Raw genomic sequence first — 18,323 nt, 5'->3', positions numbered from 1 at the left:
TGGGTTCTGATCGGGAAATTTAATTAACTTTAATCAAGCGGTGTATTGCGTACGTCGACTTCGGTCTTCACGCAAGCACGGCTTTTCATCGGGATAATACACGGTCCCTTGTTTGACAAGTTGTCACAATAAAGGCTAGATATATGTGCGTAGAATACTTTTTATACAATCATGAAGTGTTGTTCGGATCATTAAACTTTCTGAAACTATCGAAAATGTCGAGTAATATGTATCCAGCTTATACTGCAGGTGTCGTGGACTGCACAGTTCCTCCAAGCCTCGCCAGTATCGCGGGAAAGAGTGTCGTCATCACGGGAGGGAAGTAGCTCACTCATCCGGTAATGGTATTGTCTACTGACCTCTGCACAGGAGCCGGTGGCATGGGGGAACAAGCCACGAGAGCATTTGCCGCAGCAGGGTAGAGCTTGATTGACCCGTGGATGATATAGCGCTAATCGACGTTGAAATCTACAGCGCATATGTTACCTTCGGCGATTTGAATGAGACATCGGGGCTCTTACTCCAAAGCGAATTGCGACCGTGAGTACAATGTGACGAGACCACTGCTGAATAAAGGAGAAAACTGACTTTCATCCACAGTAACGCGCAATTTGTGAAATGCGACGTGACCGACTTCGAATCTCAAAAGAGACTGTTCAAAGCGGCGAAACAGAACTCCCCGAGCAAAACGGTCGATATCGCGATTGCCAACGCCGGTATCTCCGGAACTGACCCAATTTTAAAAGGCGAAGGTTCGGCTCTGCGTGTCTACTGCTATAGATGAGCTACTTGACATAACTAATCAATCGGTCAGATACTGGAGGCGAGCCCAGCGCTCCTGACCTCACGATCTTGAACGTCAATGTCGTCGGTGTTGCCTATACCTTTAAACTTGCCAGGTTCTATTTTTTGCAGCATGAGCTTACATCAGGCCGTGATCGGTGTTTGATTGTGCTGTCTAGCGCAGCTGCCTACGCGGATGTTCCTGGGCGGCTTGTATACATGATGTCTAAGTTCGCCGTACGAGGAGCAATGAGGGCTCTGCGCCGGGGAACAGTCCACGATGGGATTCGCGCTTGTGCTCTTGCACCATGGTAAGACACATAACATGTGTTCGAAAGGAACCTGGAATGATAACGCAAAACCCCACAGGTTTGTGGAGACGAACTTTGTCTCCAAGGAAGTCATACAATTCCTCCACTCGAAGGGGGTCAAATTTGCAAATGCTAAGGATGCGGCGGATGCAATGCTTCATATCGCCTCCGACAAATCTATAAATGGTGCGTGGAGAGATCAAAGGACTATTTGCCAAAATGAATATTAATAAAGCTGGTTGCATGGTTTTAGGAAGATGCTTTGCAGTGGTCCATCGTGAGGAGGCGCCACTAGGATATTATGACATGGATTTAGATGACTTCGCCGACGGCTCGAAGGCAGGGGAGCAACAATCCCAGTTCCTCACCATTTCCCATGCAGCTTAGTCTTGAGTCAAGGTAGGGGGTTGGACAACTTCAGGCGACATCATTGGTTAAGCTGGCACTTAAGTGGTCTAAAGAAAGCGGGAAATGATGCTGGAATGCAACAAGGGCAGCGTAGATGAGCTTACTGTACGGCAGACACAATTGAAAATTTATCAATCGGTCGCCCCAGGGTTTCCACGGGCAGAGGGGCTAATGAGGTTCATTTTCTCTTGCGATGGTTGTCGTGCGTGTATCTCTGGCTTCCATCAAGCTTATTTGTACTCCTGCATTAGAGAACATTTGTAGCTACCCGGGATACGAGGATCATCTAAAGCAAACCAACGAGGCGTGTTCTCAAACGTAGTAAGGCCGAGGAAGCATGAAACATACCTCAGGGTAATTCGATATACTGGAAGAGCGCAGAAAAAGCATACCATAGCACATTAGTGCACATTAATCTAGGCTATGTATAATCTCGCTTTTGTAGAATAAATGCTAGGCACATATCTTAGATATCAGCCTTAGTCAAATGTCTGTGGGTAGACTAGTGGGAATAATCATCGAGCTCACAGGGCAGATTAGAAAAGGGAAAAAAGGCAAAATAGAGACAACGCTGCTATGAGCAATGGCGATCTTCTTTACTCCTAACTGAACATTATCGACCGAAAGATAGCCTCACGGCATCAAGTAGGTGCCATCATCCCGATCACTACTTGATTGACAAGAGACTGTAGTGACAATAAGGCGCGCACTTTCGTCTGGGGAAGGGTTGATCCACCGGTGAACTGTCGTTCGCTGAACCACCGAGTCCTGAAGTAGACCGTTAGCTGGGTGTGAGACGATCTTGCTGGAAAGAAAAATGGCCCACCCCCTCCCGTAGGAGTGTTTTTGTGTCTCCATCCTTTCCCCGAACCTCTAGCTCCACTTGGCCTTTCACAACCGTAACGAAGTCCACCGAGTCAGTTCGATGCCATGGAAAGACAGCGGACGGGCTCAACTCGGCCTGAATAAAATTGACCCCCCCAGGAACAACAATATCACGGTTGGCCTGTGACACAGAAACGCCTGTACTATCAACAGACACGTACTGGTTCAAATCCTCATCGTTGTGCATGCCAAGGCCGATGCTGTTGAGAGCATAAAGGCGTGAATAGGTAAAGCCTTCGTGATGGTGGTAGTGGAGATCAGGAGAAGATACCATGTTGGGGCCAAACCCAGTGATATAGCGAGTCGGCTTTGCATTTGTCATTCTGACCGTATTTGAAGCTGGTCTTGGTTTGTAGAATTGGCTAAATGGGTGGGTCGGTGGGTGGAGAGGCTGAGGTTCAATATCGGTCAGGAGGACTGGAGAGGGCAATTGTGAAGATATCAGTGAACAAGGTAGCAACACAGCTCTAAATGACCCTCGAGGTCAGTCGATGCCACGGAATCAGGTCGCTGGCACCCCGCATCTTCTGCCTTTTCAAGGTTGAAGGGCAAAACTCAAGTCAGCCCCGAAACCTAATCTTTTTGTAACCCGAATACAAACCATTTTCTGTCTACTCCCATGCTTAGCTTCGGTTTCCCTCCCTTCCATGATACCGTATGCAAGATTCCCTCTTGTTGAGCGAGAATAACATCCAACAGTACCATATGAGTCCTGAAGCGGACTTACTTGGCGTTCCCATGAATGCAAAGATGGTTACCCCGTTGAGGGAATAGGATTATCAGGGGCTGAGTCTAACGTGAATCGTATGGAATTATTTTGAGTATTTGCACACATACTATGACAAGTACTACTGTCAAGCTAATGTGCGAGGAATCAGGATCAGAACCTTGATTTCAAACTCCCATCAGCCGGGGTAAGAGCGCCATCATGTTCCCTTATGCTGAAATCCTTTTCATACTCCCAACCCATCCACGATGCCAAAATCTCCTGTGTCCCATGGCCAGGCACTAAACCGCCGCCGGACCAGCCTCCGTCATCGGCTTGGATGGGAAGACCCGGGGTGTCGACCAGACGTACCGGCAGGCGCTGTTCAAAGTGATCTGTCTCCAACTCATCCTGTTCTAACACCGGCGTCGCGCACGCATCTGTTCCGTCAAAGACGGCTTCCCATTCGTCTCGCGTCTTTTCATAGAATTTCTCTTGAAACATGGATCTCAACACGGGCCAGTGGGCTTTGACCTCCCGGTCTGGAAGCTCCGGCACTGACAGTCCCAGCCCTTGGATGAGCTTTTCATAGAACCGAGACTCATTTGCCCCCACAGCAAAATACCGTCCCTTATCCTTGGTTTCATAGACACTGTAATAGGGACATCCCCCGTCGAGAAGGTTCTTCCCCCTGGGTTCATCCCATAACGGACCCTGTCGTAAAAGCCGGGGTCCAGTGGCCAGATATGCAGAGCCATCCACCATGTTGGCCTCGACTACTTGCCCACGACCGGTGACGCTCCGTGCCACCAGGGCCAACAGAATGCCCAAGAAACCCATCGCACCGCCCCCGGCAAAGTCCCCAAGAATGTTCCCGGGGGGGTACGGCAAATCGCCGGCGCGGCCCAGCATGGACAGGACACCAGAAACGGCGATAAAATTGATATCATGCCCCGCCATATCTTGGTACTTCCCATCGCGACGGAAACCAGTCATCCGTGCAATAATGAGGCGGGGGTTGTGTTTCAGCAGCACGGTGGACGGACAGAGGCCGAGACGCTCGAGAACCCCGGGGCGGAATGGATCAATCAGGATATCAGCGGATTGGAGAAGGGCAAAGAAGATTTCTCGGGAGGATGGATCGCGGAGATCGACTTGGACGGACAATTTACGTCGCGTCAGAGGATCGACTGTGGGGGTAGTGGCGATCCCCGGACGATCCACACGGAGAACGGAGGCGCCGTAGTCGGCAAGAAGGATGCCGGCAAAGGGGCCTGGTGAGGTTAGCCAGCGATATCTTAGATACCTAGGTAGGATGGGAAGCGGAAAACAAACCCGGGGCCAGTCCTGCCAGCTCGATGACACGCAAACCTTCCAGTGGCGGAGACATTTTGCAATATGGGTTAGCTCGGCCAGGATAAGCAGGCGCCTACACTTCACCATAGAAAGTATCTTAATATACAGATGGGCTGCTCCCTCGGCTTTCTAACGCTCATCCCACCCTTCGACTTTAATATCCCTGAAGTTGGACGAGGCTTGCTGTACACTCGCGCAGACTCTGTCGGTGTATCTGGCAACGAGCCATACATACCGCTGTAAGCGGGTCGGTATTTCCAGGGTACATCTTCGGCATTCCCCGTGTTTCCCGTGTTTCCCAAGTGAGCGGGTTGAGCTTATTTGCCGAGCTTTTATGTATGAAGATAAAACGGAATCTCCTTGACAACAGCTTTTGCGGCGAACAGATTTCCACTTTCCCTCAAGTCACGCGCCTCTGAAAACTCCATTTTAACTCCTTCCTCCCTAACCATCAACATGGCTGACGGCAAAGCGAAGATGAGTGCTGCGACAGTGTGGCCCGAATTCGTCCAAATCTCGAAACCAACTAAAGACATCCTCCAACGCTTGCTTGGTCTCCTGGACGACAAATCGGACAATGTAGGCGACCGACTGGCCGATGAAGTATTTACCCCGGATGGATATCTTGGGGCATACTCGGGAGCCGCCACGGGATCTGCCGGTATGCATTGCATCAGTCAGCTTCCTTCAATGGGGGATTCCTATCCAAACTGACTGGAAAAGAAATCCGGCAAGCTCGCAAAAACGCGTGGGTGCGGGTTGAGCACCGGCGACATGTCTTCAATCGTGTGTACGCCAATAGTGATCGAGACTTCGTCTTCATCGGCCACTTCGAGGTGCGCACGAAAACCGGTAGAGAGTTTGATGATGACTTTGCCGGCCGGGTAGTCATCGATGACCCAGACAGCGCAAACCCTAGGATCCGATTCTTCAACGTCTTTGTGGTATGTCGGCAAATACCGTGGTATCGTTAATGAAATCTGGGGCTCGTGGATGTTAACGGATAGGAATAGGACACGCAAACCGTGAATGAAGTACTCCAGTCTTGATCATCTGCCACAGAGACGAATTATGTTGATACGGGGAAAGGTAATCCTATTGACAAAATCAGATGGATACGGAGACAGATTCTGAGAGACCACGCATTTACTATTATTTAACAACTTCAGAGAATTCGTATGGACATTATGTTTATTCATCTGTTCTTGCAACTGCGCGGCCCAGACATAGCTACAGCGGACGATAGGGGCCACTTCCTACACAACAAATGAGACAAATGCTATTTATAGTTACTATCTTTCAACCTTGATGAAATGACCATAACCTCTACTGTTTACCAACACTGTGTGAAAGCAGTAGGATAGACAGTCCCGTTGCGTATCAGAACTGCAGTCCTTGGGTAAAGTATGTTCTTGTTGCCCAAAATGACAGTATAAAAGTAGACACACATGTTTTTGGAACACGGCTTTTTTGTGATGTGCCGTGCAACTGAGGAGTGCTCTAGTGGCCTTTTACCAACGATCCATTGACAACTATCGCAGAGGTTTTTCTCCCATCGCCTTGCTACAATGCCCTGGGCATACAAAAAGTATATAGTGACTAGGATTCACAACGTGTGCATTAACCTGCGAAGGATCTTGCGGAGTAGCAGAAACCAACAAACCTTTGGCACTCCTCACTACCAATTTCGCTCCCAAGAGAGGAAATTGTGATATGTCTTTTTTTTAACAAGAGTTCGGGTTCACAAAGGGCGGTCACCCGTGCCCATGACCGCTTCCTTCACAACTTGGCCAAAAGTGACGCCCAGCTATTTCCTTCCCCCTTGACAATTTCATCTTCCCAGTAGTTGGGATTGACGGTAATCCGATTGAGTGGGTTCAAACGATGTGCCCGGTAGTAGAGGTCTTCATAAACCTTCCCGTCGTATCGACCGAGCGCACTTATTACGGTCAGCCTGTCATGAAACTGAGGGAGTGAAGTAAGGTAAGTAAAGGTGCCAAACTCACCTGTCCAACAGATAATCTGGAATCATCCACGCATCGACGAGTGTAACCGCGTGGGGTCGGATTTTCTCCATCAGATGTTGTATGTGGGTTGAGAACCCGTCGAGATCGTTTTGGGAGACTGCACCAGAACGGTAGACTGTCATCTCAGTTAGACAAGAACCTCCTCTGATCGATATTTCTTGGGTTAGAAAGGCAGACTTACAGTCATAGCTCTCTTGCTGCATGTGATAAAACGCAAAGAGCCGATACAGGTTCCACATGGCGACCTTGATGGGTGGAGCTAGGGACTGATCACTGTTGAGTGTATCGTAAAAGATCTCCACTAGCAATGCAAGTGACTGGGCTGGATTTATATTAGATGCGCCCTCCGATAGCTAGCCAGTGCACTATGGGGTGTTATAACGTACCGTGGCTGACTCGGTGCAATTGGACCATAAGACTCGTCCATGAAGTTTTGTTCAACACTCTCGCCACATAGACCTCATGCAGCTAGAAGTAGAAGTAGTTAGGCAAAGTCCGGTGGTAACCTGCAGAGTCGAAAAACCTACCAGCGCCGCTGCTCGACGGTTGAAAGCCTTCACAATGGCGGAGTCATGGTCAAACACCTTGTAAGGCTCCATTTTCAGTCCATCTCTGTGAGCTTTAAGAACCTCTTTATAGGTGGCATCAAGGCCATCATCTGTCGGCTCGTCTAGCTTGTTTGCAGCCGTCTGCATCCGCTTAATAAGGTAAGATGCAACTTGTTGCGTGATCATCCAATTGTCTCCTTCAACAGTCACCCGCGAGAGATAGTCCGGAGATAGTCGAGCGAAGCCACTGGCACCGCCGTAGCCATGGCCCCCCAACGCACGGCGACAGGTCTCAATCCCATCCGCAACAATCCCTGTGCACAGACTCTTCAGTCCCGAGGACAAGCTGTGCATATGCGCCAATCCGCTGAAATCACCCCGTTCAATCTCATTGCGCGCGTTCTGGTATGTACGCTGCATCGCAAGGCCGGCATAGTGAAGCACATATGTGGTTGCTAGCAACGGAAGAATGCGGATTTGCACCGTTGGATAGTCGAGAACCGTCACTTCTAGGCCATGCCTGTTGTCACGGTCCTGGAACTGTCGTCGAATGCTCGTGTAGCGGACAGCGATGGTGACCGCACGAGCAAGGGCTAGTCTTGACTGAAGAACAATGAGAGATCGCACGTAAGTCATGGTCCCGTATACCACCGCTGGAATCTTGGGCTTGAAGTACTCTCCCGTCGATGGGTCAATTTTGGAATATCGGGCGAGGAGCGCCGAATGGGGGATTCTAGGACAGTGGGTTAACACATGCCGGCCGTCGTTCAGGACCAGGACTTTCCACATACCGGAAATGATTAAAGAGCATATACGCGTTGTCAATGGTGCTGTACCCAAACTTGGGGCCGATATCTCCAATCACGACCCCGCTCAGGGGCTGGTGATGTTTCAAATCTCGAACTTGCACAATGAATGGATGAGGCCCGACTGATTCATATCCTTCACTCCCCGGCTTCGGTAGGAGTAACTGGGCCACCACAATCGCATGGTTGGCAGTACGCCCAAGGCTCCCATTCCACCATTTGCTGGCGGTCAGTGTGGGACTATGAAGAATGAACTCGCGGGTTCCTGGATCCCAACGAGCTTGTAGCTCCAACCCTTGAACATTGCTCCCATGGCCCAGTTCAGTCTGCGCATATGCACCGATGATCTTGAATGATTCGATCAACGGCATCCAGTAGTCGCGTTGCGTATCGCTCGCTTGTTCTCGAACGGTTGTCACGAACATGTGCATGTGTAGGAAATACGGTGAGACATCGTCGACCAAAGCCTCCGCCATCTTGTAGTCCTCAAGGCTCCAGCCATGTCGGTCGACTAGCCGTCTCAACAGCTTGGCTCGGGCCAGAGCCACCTTGAACAGATCCTCTCGCGATAAATTGGCTTGGCATTTTTTGTCAAAGAGGGGCTCCTTTTCCAAGATGGACAGGATACGGGCCTGACGCTGGAGATGTCCATCCTTGGATAATAAGTGGTGCGCCAATTCATCCACCGAAATGTTGGACTGGGCTCGTTCTTTTGCGAGGATCGCTGGTCCGTCATGACTGGGCCGCAGATGATCGGTAAAGTCGGACATTTTGCCTAGCCGCAGGAGAGTTGCAGATTGAGCTGAGGAGTTAAAATGGCAGATAACACGGAAATATAATCCATAGCTTGCCATCTACGTGCGTGTGACAAAAGCCAACCGGGGAGCTCGGCTTTCGGTATATGGTGGTCTGCCGCTGCATATTTCCCGGGGCTTTCCACAGATATACCGAGTCATTTTCTCTCAATGCGTGACATATTTCATATACAGGGGAGACTGAATTGAATGGTTCGAATTTGGTGAGGTCAAAACCCAAAACCAATGACAAATTCAGCAGCTATTTCCTATACTGCTGGCCTTGTATCCGCAAAGTTATCTCAGCCCATTCACAATGGAAGATATTCGCAGCATAGGAACATTCGACAACCTGACGCTGGAAAGGCAAGGATGCGTCTTCATAATTACGATGATGATGGGGGCTGAGAATCGACTGAACATCAAATTCTGCCAGGAGATGATTCAAGTCTTTAACACCGTTCGAGAGATGCTCGGGCCCAACTCCAACGGCGCCGTCATTACGCGTGGGCAGGGCGCCAAATTCTTTTGTACGGTAAAGACTGACTTCATTATTTACGCACTTGGATGACTAGACTAATAATTCAATTTCCAGGGCCTTGATCTGGAAGAAACGAGACGCAATCCGCATGCAAATGCAGATGGATTTTATCCGGTTAGTAGCGAGCACCCCAGCCCGAAAGGAGGTAGGGAAGCTGACACGATCTAATTTCTAGCTGTTGCATACCATCTTGGACTTTCCTTTCCCCACAATTGCCCTCGTAAATGGCCATGCCTTCGGAGGAGGGTGTCCGCTGGCATTTGCACACGACTACCGTGTCATGAACTCCAAACGGGGCTTCATCTCGATGCCCCCGGTCGATCTGGGAATGTATTTCCCGGGTGTGGGAATCCTCCCACGGCTCAAATTGCAACCACGCGTTGCACGCAAGGTGCTATTGGAGGGCCATCGTTTTACCGGTGTGGAGGCCCTGGAGGACGGGTTGGTTGACGCCATTGCCGAGCCAGATCGAATGCTCGCGGTTGCCATGGGGCTGGCAAACAAATGGGCCCCCAAAGCAAAGGCTGGGTATGATACCCTCTCTCTCGATTCCTGGTCGGACTTTGACTAACGCAGAATTGCTACCTATCACAGTGTCTATGCTCTCCTACGATCGGAGCTTTGGGGCGAGATGGACAGGGGAGTCCAGCAGATCAGCTACGTTCATAGTCGACCGACCTTTTTGCCGGGCAAGGCTAAAATCTGATACTTGTATGGCATATACAGGCAGCAGAGTTTATGTAGCATAGATGTATGCCACTCAACGTCCTCAAAGCAAATAATATATTCCATGTTTCATTGAGCAGTTATCCGTTGGACGGTATCCGGCTTCCGAGAATGAGGATAAACCGAATACCGGGGTATGACGGTAATGTTACCAGAATACAACAATACACTGGTACCTGACAGTAGGTGCATCGGGTATTACCGGTACGCAGCGGTCCTCAACATGCTCGGTTTTCGATGGCTTCACTCTATAAAAGTAGGTTTTCTCTTGAGGGTTGTGTAGAACATGTTTGATCGAGTTTAATCGTCGATCTAGCCTTACTTGCGTTTCAACATGGTCCTATCAAGGGAGGGAAACGAGGGAAATGCCTACGTTCTCGGGGTTGGCATGGCCCAGTTTTTGAAGCCCCGTGCCACTCGCCCATATACCGAGTTGGCATTTGAAGCCGGCGCAAAGGCCATGCTCGACGCCCACATTACATACGACGACGTCGAAGCCGGAATCGCGTGTTACACTTCCACTGGGCCCACATGTACCGGGCAACGGGTGTTTTATCAGTTTGGTATGACTAATATCCCGATCTACAACACCAACAACGCGTGCGCCAGTGGCTCCACCGGCCTCCACCTTGCTAGAACCTTTGTGAAATCCGGTCTGCATGATTGTGTGCTGGTTGTTGGCTTTGAGCAGATGGCCGCCGGGCCCCTGGTCAGCAACATCACGGACCGGCCGACCCCGTATGACCTGAGCGTGAAGTTGATGTCGGCCACAAGAGGGTGGGCCGACTTACCGAAGAACCCTCAGCTGTTTGGCAACGCGGGGAAAGAATACATGGAGAGGTGAGTTCCTGTCTCTTCCCATCCTTGCTCTAATCTGGGCCATCTCTGATCACCCTGCTCGCTAGGTATGGTGCAACCGCCCAGGATTTCGCCGAGGTTGCGCGTATCTCACACGAGCACTCATCCCGCAACCCATACGCCCAGTTCCAAACGGTCTACACCGTTCACGACATCCAGAAGTCGCCAATGATCCACTACCCCCTCACCAAGCTCCAGTGCTCTCCAACTTCCGATGGCGCCGCCGCGGGTGTGGTTGTCTCCCAGAAGTTCCTGGATGCGCACCCTGAGCTAAAAAGCCACGCCGTACTGATCGCGGGGCAATCGATCATGTCCGATGGGCCTTGCTATACTCGGGCAGTGCCATGGAGCTGGTTGGATATGACATGACCAGAAGAGCCACCCGGGCCGCATTGGCCGAGGCGGGCGTCACCCTTCAGGACATCCGAGTGTGTGAACTACACGACTGTTTTTCGACCAACGAGCTCATTTCACTGGACGCGATGGGGTTCTGCGACACGGGGAAAGCGCATTATTTAGTCCGCAGTGGAGATATCACGTACGGAGGCAAGGGCCCTCTCGTCAACCCGTCGGGGGGGCTGATCTCCAAGGGCCACCCGCTCGGTGCAACGGGCCTTGCGCAGTGTGCCGAGCTCACTTGGCAGCTGCGAGGGTGGCTACGAACGGGCGCCTGGTACCGGATATAAAGGTGGCCTTGCAGCATAATATCGGGTTGGGGGGGGCCGTGGTGGTCACGGTGTACCAACGTGCTGATGGAAAGAGCAATACCAACGTCGCATCTGATGAGGCCGAAGCGGCCAGGATGAGTGGTTTGGGATACAACCCAGCGGTGGAGGCCAGGTATATCACCCGTGCACAAGCCAATGCGGTGCGGAGTACGAAAGCTCCCAGTGATTATGCCCTGGATAGCACGATCGACTTGATAGAGGCCAGACTGCAGAAGTTGTAGTTCCTATTCACACACAAAGTCTGTTTCCAACCTACCTGATCAAATTTGTCAACACCACGGAAATTTACATTCAATATGTTTTGCTGTTTTCGAGACGGGTGTAGTTTTTATCCTTAGCAATACACCAATATGTTTAATGAGTACAGCGGTCCAGGGGGGGTGTGAATAGGTCCTCTCTTCCACACAGACACCCAGAACAGTCCCATCTTTGCGGGTGAGTAAAACTAGTGGCTTCTTCATAGAGATCCATCCTAGATTGAATTTCGCGAGTTGGACTCCACGGTCGTAGGTTTACCGGTAGTAAAGCCGAATTTCCAGGATAGATCGACCTCGATAGAAGGGAATTAGTAAATATCGTATCTCGGCATTTACGCTCCACTCTGAAGACTCAGAATTTTACATGCACTTTCTGCCGACGGAAGAGCTTCTAATCTTGGGACCTCTAGCGGATCAAATACCAGAGTAAGAATCCCATATGGGAATTTCAAGAGAGCACAGCAGACGGTTGAGTGGAATGTACGAATGGAGTTCAGATTCTGTGTTTCAGCAGACCCTCCAGTTCATGCTTAAGCTGCATGCGATGAAAGAGTCTCACTCGTCATACGCGTCAACAGACGATTTGAATCTCACTGAGAAGCGCCGGGTTGACAAATTCTCCACTGGGGAATACAAAGTCCCCCCCCGTGCTGGTCACATACAGCTTCTGCAGCCCACCCGCCGTCTTGCCAAACCCCACCGCTGTCGATCCATTGATAGGAGTAACGAGTTCCGGCTCATCGTACAGCGGCGGATACGCAACGTATACACCCGACTGCGCCACCGTCAGATACACCGCACCATCGTGGCCAAACGTAAAATCGTCAATCGGGCTGGAAAGATTGGTCGATGTGAGATTCATCAGGACCTGAATATCGCCCCGAAAGAAGCCGGTGTCACGGTTGATTAACACTCGGGCAAAAAAGAGCTCGGCGGCGTTGGTGAAGTAGAGGTAATCTTCGTAGACTTTGATCCCATCAATGCCGATATGGAGTAGGGAATTACCGCTCAATGAGGGGCTGTGGTACACCATTCTCCAGGTGCGGGTCTTCACGTCAATCACATACACGTCACCGGTGGCTGCATCACCGGTGATCAAGCTGTTCAAACCCGTCAATGGATGGTCAAAATGCTAATGCAGGGGATCAGCAGAGGGGGGCAACTCACAGGCCTTTCTCGCTGTTCAACGTCGCGAGGCCGTCGAAGAATTTAGCCCCTGGAAAGTCCAACAGTTTGTTCACGGTAGGTTGGCGGCTCTGACGAAAGTCTAATTCGTAAAGGCTGGGACTTCCTCTGACCCCTTGGAAGGTCTGCAAGGAAAAGTTAGCGGCGACGGTGTAAAACAGATCTGGCTCCGTTTCTGCGAATCCGAGAACACCGGTCTTGTGTTCGAATCCATGGACAATGTGGAAGCTGCCGTTGGTTGGATCGATCTCATAGATCTCGGATGAGGTCAGCAGACCGCCGATGATATGTCCATTTGGGCGGACAATCATGTTTTCCGGCCAGATGCCTTTACCGAAGTTGTAAATAACCTTCGCTTGTGGCACAGCGTGGCTTGCAGATCCGGGGTGTGCGACAACGGGCGTCAAAGTAGCCACGATGCAGGCAAAAAAAGTTCCCAGAACAATCATATTGATGGTTCAGCATTGGATGATGAAAATGTGTGCGCAAGAGAAATCCCAGGTACACTTCAGCATCCGGCATCCGCTTTTATACATTGAATTGCTGCTTCCCAGTGGATCAACATTTCGGAATTCCTTATCTGGGTGAAAGTTACTACCGTCCACGAGATACTTGATTTACCGAACCTTCCTGAATGGAAAAGTAACAGAAGATACTCTTGTGCACATGCGCAAGAATACCGAGCTGAAGCTAACAACAATTAGGAGCCAGGCCAGTGTTCGACCGGGTTAGTTAGCACATAGCAAATGCAACCCTCCCCGGTGTTGGACTCGCATTACAGGGGAACTTACTATTGGTGTGAAGGTAGAGTCGGTTAATAATGCTAGACCATCCTTTGTCGTTCCGGGGAATGTTACGGTATTTCTATGCACCCAATGTCGTGAAGATGGCCTTGTCCGGTAAAGGTAACCCTGGCTCGAAGCTGATGGTTTCGTCGGACACGGCGACTATCTAGATCATGATAAAGGACCGAGCAGCTCATTTCCAATATGTTGCAATGTGAAGAACTTGCGAGCTAAAATGGAATCAGTCTTTGCAGTACAGTAGGGCCAGACATCGGACCATGAGGGGCATAGGGTGCATGGTCCTATTATGAGGTGTCGACTATGGTGCTCGAATGTGGAACGAGAAAGTTTGATAGCAATGTGTCACGCACAGAAGCTTTGTGGCGGATATACGAGAAGCCAATAGGAGGGAAGGCTCGTCATGCCTCGGCAGGCTAACAAGGCGTGTTCTCAGCTATAAATACAGGATAGTCCTCCTGGCGTAAGTTGTTACTAAACTAAATGTATGCCCGGAGATCAAACGATGCCTCGTTTTAAAGACTAAGGTATATAAGAGCCATCATCAGTAAATATCCATGGTGTAGCTAAGTTGATACTGGCAATGGCAAGGCAACTAAGGCCCCATGATCCTCCCTCATCAGACTTCATGGCATGTTGAAGTCGAGAACGATACGGCCGGCCACATTTCCCTGCTTCAGCTTTTGCACCGACTCGTTCAGCTTGGACAAGCCAACCACCGTTGGATTCAAGGTCAACTTCCCTCTTCTCGCGAACTCCAGTGTTTCATCAACGTCCTGCAAAGAGCTCACCAGAGTGCCCAGAACTGACTGGTTCCGGAAGATCAGTTGAGTCGTGTCCAAATCAACGTGGTATTTCCCCATGGGGGCAACCCCGATGCACATCACCTTTGCACCGGCACGAGAACCCATGTAGCTCGGTGCTATGGGGTAAGACTGGACCGCCGTGACAAAGACACCATGCGCACCACCACCGGTTAGCTCCAATACTTTCTTCACCGGATCTTCTGTCTTAAAGTCGACAAATTCCTCCGCGCCGTACTTTCGGGCAAGTGCCGCGCGTTCCGTTCCGGTATCAACGGCAATGACTCTCAGACTCATCGCCGACGCGAGCTGCACACCCTGAATGCCCACACCCCCACCGCCACCTCGAAACCGTCAGTGATTTGGCCGAGACGTCCGGGGATGGAAAACGTACCGAGAAAGACCGCCCACTGGCCCGCGCGCAAGCCGGACTCTTTGATGGAGGAGTACGCGGTCGACGCCGAGCACATAATGGGACCCGCAACGTAGTCCGACACGCCATCGGGGATGAGGGAGGTGTATCGTTCGGGACTCACAATATACTCCTGATAGGACCCTGCATCTAGTGTCAGTCGAACCGCCGATCAGGCTGATAAGGATATTTCACCATTGACATGGCACCCGGAGTAAATTGCACTCAGGCAGTAGGTTTCCCGACCAGATTTACAGGCCTCGCACGTATGGCAGACATCATGGATTGGCTTGTAGCCTGCGCGCTGACCCACCTTCAGGCATTTGACTCGTTCGCCCACTTTGACAATCACGCCTGCCCCCTCGTGGCCGGCACATTTCGTACCCATAGCGGACATTTTGGGGAGGTTCCAATCGTTACTCATCAAGTGGACATCGCTTAGGCACAGGCCGGTGGTATTCAGTCGGATGAGAACATCCTCCGGGCCTGGAAAGTGAGCATTTGTTGCAGTTACGTCGGGACAGAATCTCATACCAATCTCGGGGACGGGGACCTTCTCGATCTCCACGTGGAAGTCTGGCCCTTCGTTCTTCACGACTGGATGGGTCAGCGTTCTCATTTTAATGGTGTAAAGAGACCTTACCACCTGCCCAGCATTCCTCTGGGATCTCGCACGTTGACTGTGACATTTTGCCTGAGTGGGAACTAAGTTGCGAACCTCCGTCGCTGTATATGGAAACATACTTATATTCTTTTCCAATGTTGTTAGGATTACGACGAGCGCCTCCCCAAGCTTGGCGCTGGACAGTAGAAAAATGCCGAAAGCCGCATAGGAGTATCAAAATGTTGGTGTTGCAATAAGCAGGAGACTTGATTGTGTTCTGGGATAAACCGCAACATATTCGGCAATCGACGAATCCTACGATTGGCCGAAAGGAACGCTGCACAGAGAGTCTTGGCCGAGCATTGTAAAAGGAATGCTTCACTCCTGCTCAAGCTGCATTTGCCGAAAGCAACACTACTTATAGAGTCTTCGCCGAGCATCGTAAAAGGAATGATTCACTCCTGCTCCAGTCGTATTTGCCGATACCGTCGCTGTTCCCGCTTATGCGGCAGATCTGATAGAGCAGCAGCGTATATAAACCGTGTTGCTTCACATCGCATTGTCGAATCCCCATACAACCCGACCTCCCACTTTGTTTCCACTACAGTTCGTCAACTCCTCCCTCGAGCGTCATAATGGCTGCTGTCACTTCTTCCCCGCGGCAATTGCCCACCAAGCTGTTCATCAACAACGAACACGTCGAATCAAGGACATCCAAGTATCTATCAGTGTACAATCCCAAGGACCACTCCCTAGTTTCAGATCGAGTCCCCATCGCCGGACAGGAGGACGTTGATGCCGCAGTAACCGCCGCCGAAGCCGCCTTTCCTGCGTGGAAGGCATTGACAGAGCCGGAGCGTCGCACCATCCTGACAAACTTCGCATCCCTAGTCGAGAAAAACACCGTCATGCTGGCCGAGCTGACCCGACTCACTATGGGCGCGCCATACAAGGCCTTTGGTGAATTCGAAACCGGCCTGTTCGCCGAAGCCTTCCGATATTACGCCGGCTGGATTGATAAGTTCACCGGCCAGTCCTACCCCGCGAACGATGGCTTCTTAAAGATCACGCGCCATGAACCCCTCGGGGTGACGGCGGGAATCGTCCCCTGGAATGGGCCGCTCGCCCTCGCGGGGATGAAAGCAGCTCCTGCCTTGGCAACTGGAAACTGCTTCATCTTGAAACCCTCAGAGAAGACTCCATTCGCTGCGCTCGCCCTCGGAGACTTGATCAAAGAGGCTGGATTCCCGGCAGGTGTCTTTCAAGTGCTACCCGGGGATGGCAGTACTGGCGCCTTACTGGCAAGACATATGAAGATTCGCAAAATTAGCTTCACGGGATCGGTGCCGACGGGAAAGCTCATTCAGAAGATGGCGGCGGAGTCGAATCTGAAGCGGGTGACGCTGGAACTGGGCGGCAAGTCGCCCGCGGTCATCTTTGAAGACTGCAATCTTGATAATGCGGTGACGTGGTGTGTCAATGCGCTCGCCATCAACTCGGGTCAGATATGCTTTGCTGCGACGAGAATCTATGTCCAGGAAAGCATCCAGGCCGAGTTCACCGCCAGATACAAGGCGGCGTTGGAGCAACGGGGCCAATCGATCGGCGACCCGGACCACGACTCCACGACCATGGGGCCGTTGGCTGATGAAGCCCAGTTCAACCGGGTGACTGGGTTTATTGAGCGGGGTGCGAAGAGTGGCTCCCTCGTCACCGGAGGAAAGCGAGTAGGTACAACGGGGTGGTTCTTGGAGCCGACGGTGTTTAGTGGAGTGCCGCAGGATGCCGAGATATATCAGCAGGAGGTCTTTGGTCCTGTGTCCATTATCAACACCTTTCAAACAGAAGAGGAGGTCATCAAGAAGGCCAATGCTACCGAGTATGGCTTGATGGCCGGGGTTTTCACCCAGGACATCAACAAGGCCTTGCGTGTGGCTACGGAGTTTGACTCGGGTATGGTAGGGGTGAACTGCATCAGCAGGTATTTCCTATCGGCACCTTTCGGAGGCAGCAAACAAAGTGGCCTCGGCCGTGAGTGTGGAAAGCAGGCGTTGGAGCATTACACGGAGACGAAAACCGTCTTTGTCAATTTGACGTACAACTAGGAAGATCACAGGGACATTCTGGAGCTTGCTACATGGCTTTTATTACTTTTGCTCTATCACTCCTTTCAATATGCTGTAGAGCTGTATTGCTCCCCACCATACTCTGTAGGGCTATATAACTCGAGAACGATATACAAGGTTTATCGGACTGCAATAAAGATACTGTGTGTAGCACAATGTAAGGGCAAATGAGATTGCTGGGGATGGTATCAGAGTACAGATGACCACTGAATAACACACTTTTACGTAGCTGCTTATGACTCTTCACTGGAGTTCAATTACACTACTATCGCAATATTAGTCCAAGCCAACCAAACACCCCAAGCAATCTATCAAACCGAATTCAGTACCCATCTCAGGTGCATGCGGGGTTGAGGGGCTGAGGGGAAAGCCGATCCGTCAGGTCAGTAGGGCTTCGGTATACGCCAGCTCAACAATGTTCAGGTCCCTGTCGTTGTCTTCAATTGAATTGCCAGCTAACCTTCCTGTTTGGTACTTTACCGAGCATCCACTGATTCCCGAACTGTTACGCCCACTGCGATTTCCCGAGAGACCCTGAGTCGTTCGCCGAATATATGCGTGCAACTTTGGGATCGAGATATAAAATTACGGACGTGGCGAGTTACCCCAATGGTTAGAAAGGAGCCAGATATCTTCGGCCAAATATTATTTCCTGT

At 51.0% G+C, this 18,323-nt stretch overlaps 6 protein-coding genes across 6 annotated transcripts; 3 read left to right on the top strand and 3 right to left on the bottom strand.

Moving 5' to 3' along the window:
• Nucleotides 1-215: 215 nt before the first annotated feature.
• On the top strand, nucleotides 216-1,481 carry ANOM_001623 (uncharacterized protein; the record flags this gene model as incomplete). The annotated part of the gene is made up of 7 exons (XM_015546880.1): nucleotides 216-285; nucleotides 370-418; nucleotides 475-540; nucleotides 601-752; nucleotides 815-1,094; nucleotides 1,153-1,280; nucleotides 1,348-1,481. 7 exons carry the CDS (start codon nucleotides 216-218, stop codon nucleotides 1,479-1,481), a joined length of 879 nt encoding a protein of 292 aa, XP_015410227.1.
• A 1,786-nt stretch (nucleotides 1,482-3,267) lies between these two features.
• ANOM_001622 (CaiB/BaiF CoA transferase family protein) lies at nucleotides 3,268-4,483 on the bottom strand (the record flags this gene model as incomplete). Its single annotated transcript, XM_015546879.1, has 2 exons — nucleotides 3,268-4,367; nucleotides 4,429-4,483. The coding sequence occupies 2 exons, from the start codon at nucleotides 4,481-4,483 to the stop codon at nucleotides 3,268-3,270; spliced, it is 1,155 nt and encodes a 384-aa protein (XP_015410215.1).
• A 1,745-nt stretch (nucleotides 4,484-6,228) lies between these two features.
• Nucleotides 6,229-8,684, bottom strand: ANOM_001621 (fatty-acyl coenzyme A oxidase (Pox1); the record flags this gene model as incomplete). The annotated part of the gene is made up of 6 exons (XM_015546878.1): nucleotides 6,229-6,388; nucleotides 6,456-6,591; nucleotides 6,658-6,798; nucleotides 6,863-6,944; nucleotides 7,004-7,757; nucleotides 7,816-8,684. The coding sequence occupies 6 exons, from the start codon at nucleotides 8,682-8,684 to the stop codon at nucleotides 6,229-6,231; spliced, it is 2,142 nt and encodes a 713-aa protein (XP_015410214.1).
• A 256-nt stretch (nucleotides 8,685-8,940) lies between these two features.
• ANOM_001620 (uncharacterized protein) lies at nucleotides 8,941-11,698 on the top strand (the record flags this gene model as incomplete). Its single annotated transcript, XM_015546877.1, has 8 exons — nucleotides 8,941-9,159; nucleotides 9,220-9,279; nucleotides 9,341-9,693; nucleotides 9,760-9,826; nucleotides 10,208-10,731; nucleotides 10,797-11,060; nucleotides 11,123-11,422; nucleotides 11,512-11,698. 8 exons carry the CDS (start codon nucleotides 8,941-8,943, stop codon nucleotides 11,696-11,698), a joined length of 1,974 nt encoding a protein of 657 aa, XP_015410213.1.
• Nucleotides 11,699-14,348: 2,650 nt separating this feature from the next.
• ANOM_001619 (zinc-dependent alcohol dehydrogenase) lies at nucleotides 14,349-15,626 on the bottom strand (the record flags this gene model as incomplete). Its single annotated transcript, XM_015546876.1, has 5 exons — nucleotides 14,349-14,869; nucleotides 14,920-15,081; nucleotides 15,133-15,423; nucleotides 15,472-15,534; nucleotides 15,581-15,626. 5 exons carry the CDS (start codon nucleotides 15,624-15,626, stop codon nucleotides 14,349-14,351), a joined length of 1,083 nt encoding a protein of 360 aa, XP_015410191.1.
• A 550-nt stretch (nucleotides 15,627-16,176) lies between these two features.
• Nucleotides 16,177-17,646, top strand: ANOM_001618 (aldehyde dehydrogenase family protein; the record flags this gene model as incomplete). Its single annotated transcript, XM_015546875.1, has 1 exon — nucleotides 16,177-17,646. One exon carries the CDS (start codon nucleotides 16,177-16,179, stop codon nucleotides 17,644-17,646), a length of 1,470 nt encoding a protein of 489 aa, XP_015410192.1.
• Between the last annotated feature and the right edge of the window lie 677 nt (nucleotides 17,647-18,323).

This window comes from Aspergillus nomiae (assembly GCF_001204775.2).
Source record: "Aspergillus nomiae NRRL 13137 chromosome Unknown contig00034, whole genome shotgun sequence".
NCBI classification, from domain to species: domain Eukaryota; kingdom Fungi; phylum Ascomycota; class Eurotiomycetes; order Eurotiales; family Aspergillaceae; genus Aspergillus; species Aspergillus nomiae.
This window is presented reverse-complemented; position numbering and strand designations above follow the sequence as displayed.